We start from the raw sequence: 12348 nt of genomic DNA on the forward strand, positions 1-12348 counted from the left end.
GTGTTTCGTCATGTTACCTTTAACTGTCAAAAGCTTGTCAGGAACTATGAAACACATCACAGACTTCTGGATTTTTAGAAGACAATTAATAATGCTCATGAATGAGACTAAAGGCAAGAAGGTGTGTTTTATAACTAAACATGTTAACAGCACCTCCACATTTATATCATAGTTTATTATATAGCACGTTTATTTCAGTAATAGGCTGTTTATTTCAGTATATCGGTATACACGAATTCAGATTTCCGAGGCCACAGGTGGCCACGTGGGCGTTATCTATTATCCATTATTTATATGATATTCCTAAACTATAATTCATCCAAGTAAACATCAGTTAACCAAGTCAGTTCTTTTGCAATGAAAAGCATAAACACTCATATCACCGGTTAGTTACCGCAGCGCCAGCTGTTTAATTCACAGGCGCTTATGCAAGTAACCATGGTAACCACGGACTCTGAGCGGCTGGATCGACGAAGGTCAGACAATTTTTACATATAAGATCTTAAAACAGGACACAGACACTGTAATTGCTGACCTCATATCAAATGTGTTCGTGGACTGAGTCTATGATTGTTTTTATATCTAATATTTACTCTCAAACCTTTAAACAGTCAAACTGATTGATCATTTCTGTTTAAAATCAGCTGGAAGCGCCACGTTTTCACTCAGTCTTTTATTTACAGCATGATTCAAGTGTTTTAAACAGGGGAATGATGGAGGAATGTGTTGTAAATGTGTTGTAACATCTCTGTGCAAACAGTGCCTGGCTTTGTCACGGGAACATGCATGTATTCATTTGGTGATTTATTAAATGAAGCCTATAAATGTTATTATACTTGTTTCTAATCTGCTGCTAAGTCTCTTACGCTGATGGAAATGCAGATGCCACAGAACACACATCATGAATCGATCTGCGACAAATTGAAGCCTTCATCTCTTTTACAACAGTGTTGCGTCAGACTGGTATATTTTTATATTCTTTATACTGTAGATTTTTGAGTCTCTCTGGAATAGTTGGCAGTAATGAGGATCATCTTCTGTAAAAGAATATTGATATGACCTGTGAATTAGATTCATAGGTTAGTTTGATGCCCACACTTTCATGTGACCGAGCTGGGAAACTCTGGGTCAACTTAGAGAGCTGACCTCGCTCCTGGTGCACACGGCTCCGAGGCAGCAGCTGGACTGCCTGTTTACCCTTAATATTCACAATAAAAATATTAGTGTCGAACATGTGAAGTCTGTATGCATTTCACAGTGTTGAACAAGCCTAGTACAGTTAAACCTAACAGTTACTACATGACGGAAACACCAGTGTTATCTCTTTTAGCAAAGATTATGCGTGTATACACCGGTCACGCTGCTTATTGAACAAAACACAAAGCTCAGATGTCAATCGTATTTATTTGCTCGCTCTCTACGTTAAACATGTTTTTAATGTTAGTTTTAATTCGGAATTGGCGACTGAAACAAGTATGACTCATATGAACATCAGGAAATAAAGACCCGACGGATATAACCTGAGTAAATGAAGTCGGTGTACAGTCAGCAGGGGTTATGACAGTTGTGTACCGGGACCTGAGCTTTGTCGGTGGTATAACAGGTGAAGCGCTTATGAGGGGAACAGGTCTATCACATGCTCATCTGTGAGACTGGGCTGGGCAGACATCTCCGAAATCATCGAAGCACTTTTGCAAATAGGCTCTATCTTGACAAACCGACCAGATATCTGCAGATTAAACCACTACATTCTCGGGTAAAAAAATATTAAAAGTGCATTTGGTGAGACAAAACAGGGTATTTCAAAGTACAGTTTAGTTAGTTTTCACATGCTGGTTGTGTGTCACTAATTAAATAAAATTTGAAATAAATGAAAAATAATGTATTTAATGTTTTAAATGAAATGAATGGGCATTTTATTAATTATTTAAATATTTATTTAATTAATTACTTCAATTTTTAATTAATTATCGACATATTTAATTAATTATTTAATGGTGTATTTAATTAATTCATTTTGTCACTCCTGGCCCTCCATACCTATAGAGGGCCTGCAGTGTTTACAAACGCCCTTGCCACTATGCGCATGCTCTGACCGGGAGCAGAGATGATGAGGAGAGGTGCTGCTTCTTTCACTGTACATCATTGACAACATATCCGGGGCCGGTGGGCGGTGCGAAGCCTCGAAGATGCAGGCAGCCTGCGGATGCTGACCGAAGGATGTCAGGCGAGGAGCTTCCGCAGGGTATGAGCGTCACTTTTGATATTTTTGGAGAAAAGAAGCCGCTGCAGCGCGCTGGATGCGTTGGAAGGGAAACTATGAGAACTACAGGTCTTCTTTGTTAGCCAGTCTCAGTGAATGAATGCGAGCGAGGAGACAGACAACAATAGTTTATTGTTATTCTTCTTGGCAAAACGAGCAGGCCGTGCTTCCCAGCGTTTCGGTTCGAGGTCTTGTGCGCTTTAAGGACACTTCTACAAATTGTGCCCACTAACATATCTACTGAGAGAGACAAAGCAGCAACTGTGAAGCGTAAACACCCGCTGATCTGCTCAAGATCTGCTCAGAAGTCTTTAATGGCTTACTGGCGGGTATGACACCCAGAGAGAGGTGAAAGCTGTCACTTTTGATTAATAACCGAGGCCTTGCTTTTTCTGCAGGAGTTGGCTTTGTTTACAGGGCGGCCAGCAGGCTGAACACGAATCACGGGCCTTAAGTGAACACAGCAGTGCTGCTTCCAGCGGTGCGCATCCACATCGATCACATTGTTTGTGCCGGTAGATGCTTTTCTCCCTGACGCTTTTCTTGTGGAGGCTCTACCGACATTTCTACATCATGTTCAGCTCTGACCGGCTCACAGTCCCGGATTACGTCAGCAGGCTGCAGAGAGGGAGGAGCGGCTCCGCATGCGACCCCAAGGCCATCTCTCCGGGGATCAACGCCGACGTCCAGGCGGTTTTGGACACGTCACTTCCCGCCCTGCGCTCCGCCATCAGTAGGCTGAAGTCATCCAGGGAGACCTCGAATTCAGATGAGACCCGCAGGGCTATCGCGGAGATCTTCCAGCTGGTGGAGGAGGCCTGGGTTTTACCTACCGTGGGTCGTCAAGTGGCCGAGGAGATCTGCAACAGGATCCGGCTGCATGGAGGCCTGGAGCTGCTGCTTCAGCTCCAGCAGTCGCCTGCTGTGGAGATCACTTACGAGTCCGCAAAACTGCTGGAGCAGATACTGATCTCAGAGAACAGGTATGGTGTAACGGTGTGATGGGGTGCAGGACCGCAGTAGACTGTGCTACATTGCAGTCTGTTTTTGTACTTAGACATAAAGTTTAAACACTGCTGCGGGTAGTGCAGTATTTGTGTTTGTGTGTCTGCATATTTGTCTGAGTATTCTAGTAATCACTTAGTAAATTATTATAGAATGTGATCTTTATTTACTGAACCTTTATTTAATGGGGGTAATGTGACTCTTGAGATTATTACTCTCCTTTCCACAAGCAAGCTGGCCAAGACTGGCAGCAGTACAGTTTCAGAAATGAGTGCTCAGCAAAAATACACAAAATAAGTGTAGTACATTTCCAAGTCATCAATTTAAACGTCATCGTCTGGGGCCAGAACACAGGGGTGGTCAAATATTTGCTGGAGCATCTCCATGCAGCTCGAAAGTAGATGAAGCTGTGCCAGACACCTCTGCTCTGTTTCTACAGCCTGAAGTAACTGATCATTTATATTCACCTGAAATCCTATGAAGTTTTAGTTGAAGAAACTTCCTTGCAGGCATTATACAAATGCATATAACAACTCTGATATGACGGGGACCAACAAGTCTCTTTGTTGCCTCAAAATACAGACAGCTGCTGAAAGTGAGGTGTAAAAGCGAGTCATCTGTTATAATTCTTAAGCACTTATACCGAGATACTGATTCACAGCCCAGGACTGCAGTGATACGGTTCAGTGGTTTTGACTTTGCATTTGAGAAGATCATCAGTTCGGTGTTGTCATAATTTCAAACATGTTGCGCTGTGATGTACTAGCAGCTGATTGCAGCTGAAGGAGAGGCTGGGTAGGAGTATGTGCAGAGCAGTCCATCCACCTTGTTATCATCATTACAGTGAAAGGGTTCTTTCAACTGAACCCCGGGGCGCACTTTTAGTTCCATTAACCAAGTTGGAAGTGATTCCCTTCTACCTGCATGCACTGAGATCTGTCTGCTGAATACTTTTAAAACCATGCAGCGTTTCTTATGTACACCTGTCACAGAAATAACATGTAATGTTGCAGTTTGAAATAACAAATTTTACTTAACCAGAAGTCAAAAGCTATAATAAACTGAATTCACACTGACATACACTACCAGTCAAAAGTTTGGACACAACTTCTCATTTTATGTTTTTTTCTTTATTTTCATGACTATTTACATTGTAGATTCTCATTGAAGGAATCAAAACAATGAATGAACACATATGGAATTATGTAGTAAACAAAAAAGTGTGAAATAACTGAAAACATGCTTTATAGTTTAGATTCTTCAAAATAGCCACCCTTTGCTTTGATTACTGCTTTGCATACTCTTGGTACTCTATCGATGAGCTTTATTAGGTAGTCACCTGAAATGATTTTCAAACAGTTTTGAAGGAGTTCCCAGAGATGCGGAGGATTTGTTGGCACTTTTGCCTTCCATCTCATCCCTTTTGCTAGTCCGTCTCATCCCAAACCATCTCGATTGGGTTTAGGTCAGGTGACTGTGGAGGCCAGGCCATCAGGCGCAGCACTCCATCACTCTCCTTCTTGGTTAAATAGCCCTTACACAGCTTGGAGGTGTGTTTGGGGTCATTGTCCTGTTTAAAAAATAAATGATGGTCCAACTAAATGCAAACCGGATTGGATGGCATGTCGCTACAGGATGCTGTGGAAGCCATGCTGGTTCAAATCCCCAACAGTGTCACCAGCAAAGCACCCCACACCATCACACCTCCTCCTCCATTCTCCATGGTTTGAACCATGCATGTAGAAACCATCTGTTCACCTTTTCTGTGCCGCACAAAGACATGGCAGGTGGAACCAAAGATCTCAAAATTTGGACTCATCAGATCAATGCACAGATTTCCACTGGTCTAATGTCCATTCCTTGTGTTTCTTGGCTCAAACAAATCTCTTGTGCTTGTTGCTTTTCCTTAGTAGTGGTTTCTTAGCAGCTATTTGATCGAAAAGGCCTGATTCGTGCAGTCTCCTCTGAACAGTTGATGTAGAGATGTGTCTGCTACTGAACTCTGTGTGGCATTTATCTGGACTCTAATCTGAGGTGCTGTTAACTTTCCGAGGCTGGTGATGATGATGAATTTAACCTCAGCAGCAGAGGTGACTCTTGTTCTTCCTTTCCTTCATGTGAGCCAGTTTCGTTGTAGTGCTTAATGGTTTTTGTGACTGTACTTTGGGACACATTCAAAATTTTAGCAATTTTGCAGACTGACTGACATTCAGTTCTTTAAATAATGAGAGACTGTCGTTTCTCTTTAGTTAACCGATTGGTTTTTGCCATAATATAAATTCTAACAGTCAAATATGGGTGTTAGCTGTGTACTAACCTGACTTCTGCACAACACAATTGATGGTCCCAACCTCATTAAGAAGGCAAGAAATTCCAAGAAATTCCACAAATGAACCCTGACAAGCCACACCTGTGAGCGAAAACCATTTCAGGTGACTACATCATGAAACTCATAGAGAGAAGAGTGTGCAAAGCAGTAATCAAAACAAAGGGTATCTATTTTGGCGGATCTATTACATATGTTTTCATTCATTGTTTTGATTCCTTCAGTAAGAATCTACAATGTAAACAGTCATGACAACAAAGAAAAACCATTAAATCTGAAAGTGTATCCAAACTTTTGACTGGTAGTGTATAACTAAGAAAAGCAGAAGATGCTCACATTTGAGACAAATTTCAGATGTTATTTAACTACTGACATTGTTTTTTATCCCATAAGCTAACCACTGCATGCAGGGGGGTTGTGGATGACCTGCAAGTATGATTAATTGGAAAGAAACTAAAGAAATTGAGTTAGATTTTTGTGTTATGTTGACTTTTATTTTACTTAAAATAAACTCTGATCAATTTTTCTGTTAATTAGCGATAAAGAATGTGGGATGGTGGGTATAAACTTCAATTTCTTGGCTGCTGAAGTGCTGTCACTCAGTGTACCAGACTGTATGAAGTCTGTATTTAGCGTTTGTTACCATATTCCAAATTTGTCTACAGGGATTACGTGGCTCGCATAGGTCTGGGGGTCATCCTCAACCTGACTCGTCAGCAGGAAGATGCTCAGCTGGCTCGGAGTGTCTCGGGCATCCTCGAGCACATGTTCAAACACACAGAGGAGACCTCCATCCACCTCATCACCAACGGCGCCCTGGACACCCTCCTCTTCTGGTGCCGAGGTACGGACCCCACCGTTCTGCGCCACTGTGCCGTGGCACTGGCTAACTGTGCGATGTATGGAGGCCACTGCTGCCAGCGCTGGATGATCGAGAAACGGGCAGCTGAGTGGCTCTTCCCACTCGCCTTTTCCAAAGAGGATGAACTCATTCGTTTCTATGCCTGCTTGGCTGTAACTGTGTTAGCTGCAAACAGAGAAATTGAGAAAGAGGTGGTGAAATCAGGGACCTTGGAGCTAGTGGAGCCGTTCATCGCATCTCTGGATCCAGAGGACTTTGCCCGCAGTTTACTGGACAGTGCAGACAGCATGCAGGGAAGGACCGCATCTGACCTGCAGCAACTTTTGCCGTTACTGGATGGCACGAGAGTGGAGGGAAAGTGCATTGCAGCCTTTTACCTGTGTGTTGAGGCCAGCATCAAGTCCCGTCAGCGCAACACTAAGGTAAAACTGTTTCTCTTATTTAATAAGTTGGAAAGACATCAGATATATAAAATAATAAATAATACTTCCAGTGGCTGACACATAGTATTTAATATTTCGATTAAAGAAGTGCATGGATTCTTTTTAGATATTTAAATTAAAACTGATTATAAATTAATAAAATAAATTAACAATTCAACATATTCATTAAAAAATTACTTAACAAATATTACTAATAAACATATGAAGCAAATATCTATTTAGATTTTTATTTCTGTTATATTGTTGTAATAATAATAATAATAATAATAATAATAATAATAATAATAATAATAATAATAATGTTTTTATAAAGAAATTAAAACTTAAAAACTTGAAACTAGGCAAGGCAGGGCAACCATTTTCAGTCCACACATCAGTTGTTCACAGCTTGCATGTTTGCTGCTACCAAACGTTCGGCATTGACTGAAAAGAATTTGGAAACATCTATGTTTGATGAAGCACTCAGAAGAAATACACAATTGCTGAATGAGAAGGAGTAACAGGAAGCAGTACACCAACAAACCCAGTATAAGCTCCAAGATATGGAAGAAGTACATCAACAGATGCAGCGCAAGCTCCAAAACATGGAGAAAAGTAACGGAGGCCTGCAAGTAACGTTTACGAAGAAATACGGAAATGCTGAAAGAAAAGGAACAGCTGGAAGCATTACACCAACACATGCTGTGCAGAGTCCAAACCATGGAAGTGACACCATCAGATGCTGTACGAGCTCTATGTCATGGCGAAAACGAATGAATTCACCAAAAGGTACTGTGCAAGCTTCAAGTGACCGAGAAAAATAACGAAGACTTGTGCGTCATGTAAATTCTCCAAGACTTTCAAATGAAAAATTCTGAATTGCAAATGTGTTTTGCAGTGAAGTAAAAGATAAAAATGTTGAACTTGGGGAAGAGAAAGAACAACTGGGGAAAAAATGCATAGATATGCAGTGCAAAGTCCAAGAAATGGTGACCAAAAATACCCACGTACAACCACTCTGCAGCAAAGTCCAGTATGGAAACAGCAAAATGCGAGAGAAGGAAACATCTCAGAAAGACATGCAGTCTTCACTTCAAGAACTACAGAAGAGACATGAGGAGTTACAAACAATCCATGACAAAGAAGAACAAATAAACAAAACATGCAAGAGAAAAAGAACTGCAAGAAAAACATTAAGAAAAGAAGCAAACCTTGGAAGAACTGGAGATTTGTTGTTAAGAAATATTTAGCAGTACTTAAGAAAAGCCAAATAAATGACTCCTTGTATTTGGATGAATCGATAGGTGTGAGTTGGATAACAGTTCAAAAAAACCTCACCTTAATTGGAAAGTAAAATTTAAGAAAATTCTCACCTTAATTATTTGCCTTTATTTTATGAAGAGATGTATATTTTAGTGTTGACTGATCCTTTTAAGCCTTGTTGTTGTGGCAGGTGGCTATTTCACTTAAAATTTAAATATATTGTGGCTGATCCCTAATTTTTCCTCCCTTTTCAGATATTTCAAGAGATTGGTGCTGTGCAGAGCCTCAAAAGAATCGTCATGTACTCCAGCAATGCCACAGTCTGTGCCCTAGCTAAGCGGGCGCTGAGCATGATGGGAGAAGAAGTACCGAAACGAATCCTGTCAAGCGTGCCCAACTGGAAAACCTGTGAGGTGCAGACGTGGCTGCAGCAGATCGGCTTCACCGCTTACTGTGACCGTTTTCAGGTGAGCGACACATTATTCCTACAGAAAAATGAAATATCTATTCACCTGTTCATCTCACAGCTCAGTTTAACAGCTGGACTGACATGGATGTGTTTTGGGTCTTAGGAGTGGTTTAGATTGTTCTTCTACAAGGAAAGTTTTAGGGTCAGTTTTGCCTTTTGCACCGCTCCCTCGTGGAATTCCACAAGCTTATATTCTCAGGTGATTTAGATTTAAGTTTGGGAATCCCAAATCCCAAAAGCACATTAAGAATATCATTGGACCGCCAATTAGACCGCTCACCACCTTGTACATTTTTAAAGTAAGGCTTAAAACTCATTTTCATTCCTTGGCTTTTATCCTAGAGTGAAAATTGTAGGTATTTAGGCACTTTATTGTCTCTATTATATTTGTGATTCTTCAGATATATTTATTGATGTGTGTGGGCAATGGTGTGTGTGTGTGGTGTATCTTTTATTATGTTGTGTAATCCTCATTTCCACGTACAGCGTGCTGGCCGACTTTGCTGTTGTAAACATGCTTTATAAATAAAATCGGACTAAACTGGCCTGATGTGTTTGGTGATGTTATTACGTAGGAACTTCAGGTGGATGGAGACCTCCTTCTGAACATCACAGATGAAGATCTGAGCTCTGATTTGAGCATGACTACCAGCCTTACCCGCAAGAGGCAAGTGGTAAATAATATTTGAACCCGCGTCTTATTTGTCTTGAAAAAAAACCCCCTCTAATTTGTCTGATCATCCAGGTTTTTGAGGGACTTGCGTGTGCTGAAGACTTACGCCAATTACTCCACATGTGACCCCAACAACATGGCCGACTGGTTAAGCGAGGTGGACCCCCGTTTTCGTCAGTACACCTATGGCCTAGTCCAGTCAGGCGTGGACCGTCACAACATCCAGAGCCTGACTGATAAGCAGCTCCAGCACGACTGCCACATTGAGAATGGCGTCCACAGAGCAAAGATACTGTCTGCCAGCCGTGGGCCCTTAAAACTGAGCCGCACAGATGCACAGCCTTCAGGGCCTGACGTTTTTATCAGCTACAGACGAACCACGGGCTCCCAGCTGGCCAGGTTAGAACTGCAGAAGATTTTGTGCAGAAGGTCATTTAGGATGAAGAGTGAGATCAGATAAGGTTAAAATTAAATCCTGCTCATCTTGTTTTGCTCCCAGCCTATTGAAGGTGCACCTGCAGGTTCGAGGATACAGCGTCTTCATAGATGTGGAGAAGCTGGAGGCCGGTAAATTTGAGGACAAACTGATTCAGAGTGTGCAGAGGGCACGTAACTTCATCCTGGTCCTGTCTGCCAGTGCACTCGACAAGTGTATGGGAGACACAGCCATGAAGGACTGGGTGCATAAGGTCAGTTTTCCATTTCCTGCACACCATGGTTGAAATGTCAGGGCTAATTATGTCTAATTACTGCTGAAAAATGTCAGATCACTGCACCTCAAACTCTTCTCGAGCTGTTCCATAGTAGTTCTGTTCATGAGGCAATTGGATTACATCAGATCAGATTTGTGAGCTTGCATTCAAAGTTTGTTTTGTGGAGTCATTTTTGGATAGTGTTTTTGTATTTTCAGTGGAACACAACTCTCTTAAAACTCATGAATAGGTTTATAGTTCCATTTAAATTCATGATGGCTGGTTTTAATAAAATATCATGACTAAAAACTGAATTAACGGAAATCACACTCTGCCTAATATTATGCCATTAAATACCTCTGATTCATCAGCTTTTCATGTTGTGACTGGGCAGAGTACATAGTAGCTGTATAATTTTGTATCTCACAGAAGAGTGAGAGGAATCAGAATCTGGTAGTGACATGGCTCAGTGATAAACTCACTGATAAACAGAGGCTCTTAAGGTGAAGCTTGCTGGGATTTCTGAAGCTCGAGGTAATGGACCAACGGCTCAAAAACAAGAACAAACAGCTTGTAGTGCAGGAGGGCATTTATAGACACTGAACTGAAAGGTATGAGGTGTGGTCACACTCTTGAAATTCAGATAAATTATCTCCAATTCATTTGTTTCATCTTGCAGGAGATAGTCACGGCCCTGGCTGGTAAGAAGAACATAGTTCCTGTCACGGATAACTTTGCATGGCCTGACCCCATGTCCCTGCCAGAAGACATGAGAGCCATTCTCAACTTCAACGGCATCAAGTGAGTCCCTGCATGCTGTGCTCTGATTGGACAGTGGACACAGTCCTGTTGTGATGTGCGGGGAAACTGTTTTCCCAACAGGTCTAAACCACAGCTGTTTGTTCCATTTGTACTGCATTTATTACAATCTCCCAATAACACTCATATTTCTCTCATTAATATTTCATTCACTTTAGTGCAGATGTGTAAAAATTCCAATTAGAGGGAACTGTTTTCCCTGAATCGACATCATCATCTAATGCCTGCTGTCGTCTCTTCACACAGGTGGTCCCACGAATATCAGGAGGCTACGATAGAGAAGATCCTGCGCTTTCTGAAAGGACCCCAAGACCAAGTCGACCGCTCAGACGGCTCCAAAGAGCAGAAGAAATAAACTGAGATAAACACAGTCCGATTTCAGCTATAATAACTATCCATGATGCCAAAATTCCACATAACCTACAGTGAATAGTCTGGCAGCTTTCCCTGCTCTGACCTAATGCATGTGAAATGAATCCGGATGTTTAGATTACATGCTGACCCGAATACCTAATATGCACACACTTAATTATTAACAATAAATAGAACTGATAAGGGGATTGCATATAAAAACTCTAAGCCTTTAATGTTAGTCAGTGCTGTATATGTGTAATCAGGTACAGTAAGCGCCTTCTGTATCTCAGGAAAATAACTCTGATAGACCAGCTGACATGGGCACCCAGCAACATTATCACCGCTAACACATCAGTGTTCATCAAAGCTCCTCTATATGCAGTCGTCTTTTTTTAAACATGTGTACAACAAATGGACCAAAGCAGGTCTCTGATTTTACCAACATTTCTCCCGTTTTCATGTTTGTGTTGTGATAGAAGAAATCTTCCTCGGCAGACTTGCTGATTCGTTTAGGATGAGTGACTACTGTGAGTTTAATCTAAGCCCCTAATTTAACCATAAACGAGTGAAATATGTGTAGAGGGAATAACTCCATGTAGCGTTAAACATACTGTTCTGTAATAAAAGTGGGTAAAAAGGACCTCAATATCTGTTCTGTTTTACGGTGTAATTGTGAATTACCACACTGTGTAATCCATTATTACTGTTGACATAAGATTTACTTCACCACAGTCTGTCCAATAGATGTATGCTTTTGAACTGAAAATGTATCATCCATCCATCTTCTGCTTATCCAGTCAGGGTTTTGGGAGTGGGTGGGCTGTCTCACCCAGCTGTCACAGGGACAGAGGTACACCCTGGACAGGTGGCCAGTCTATCACAGGTCTGACACACAGAGACAGATGACCCATTAACCTAACCCCATGCGTGCCTTTGGACTGTGGGAGGAAGCTGTAGTACCGGGAGGGAATCCCCGCAGACATTGGAGAACCGAGAGGCCCCAAACAGCCGGTGGATTCAAACCCAGGACAATCTTGCTGTGAGGCAACAGTGCTAACCACCACACCACTGTACTGCCCCAAAGTGTATCCTTGTTCAGAAAATAAATAAATAAATAAACACAGCAATATGACACACCTGTCCTGTATTCATGAAACATAAATGTACATCTGTAAAAATCAACAAAAGCAGTCATCCAGA

The 12348-nt window shown here is 41.6% G+C and overlaps 1 protein-coding gene across 3 annotated transcripts; it reads left to right on the forward strand.

The window, feature by feature from the left end:
- Positions 1–53: 53 nt before the first annotated feature.
- sarm1 (sterile alpha and TIR motif containing 1) lies at positions 54–11789 on the forward strand. Of its 3 annotated transcripts, none has more exons than XM_031740889.2 (9): positions 54–121; positions 2662–3246; positions 6260–6878; positions 8396–8608; positions 9186–9277; positions 9356–9682; positions 9783–9972; positions 10655–10776; positions 11041–11789. In XM_031740889.2, the coding sequence occupies exons 2-9, from the start codon at positions 2783–2785 to the stop codon at positions 11147–11149; spliced, it is 2136 nt and encodes a 711-aa protein (XP_031596749.1). In that variant the 5' UTR covers positions 54–121; positions 2662–2782; the 3' UTR covers positions 11150–11789. The 3 variants fall into 3 exon arrangements, with proteins under 3 accessions (XP_031596749.1, XP_031596750.1, XP_039478802.1); XM_031740890.2 differs by lacking the exon at positions 54–121 and adding an exon at positions 429–476; XM_039622868.1 differs by lacking the exon at positions 54–121 and adding an exon at positions 2110–2245.
- Positions 11790–12348: the final 559 nt, after the last annotated feature.

Source organism: Oreochromis aureus, linkage group 14 (assembly GCF_013358895.1).
Source record: "Oreochromis aureus strain Israel breed Guangdong linkage group 14, ZZ_aureus, whole genome shotgun sequence".
Taxonomy (NCBI): Eukaryota; Metazoa; Chordata; class Actinopteri; order Cichliformes; family Cichlidae; genus Oreochromis; species Oreochromis aureus.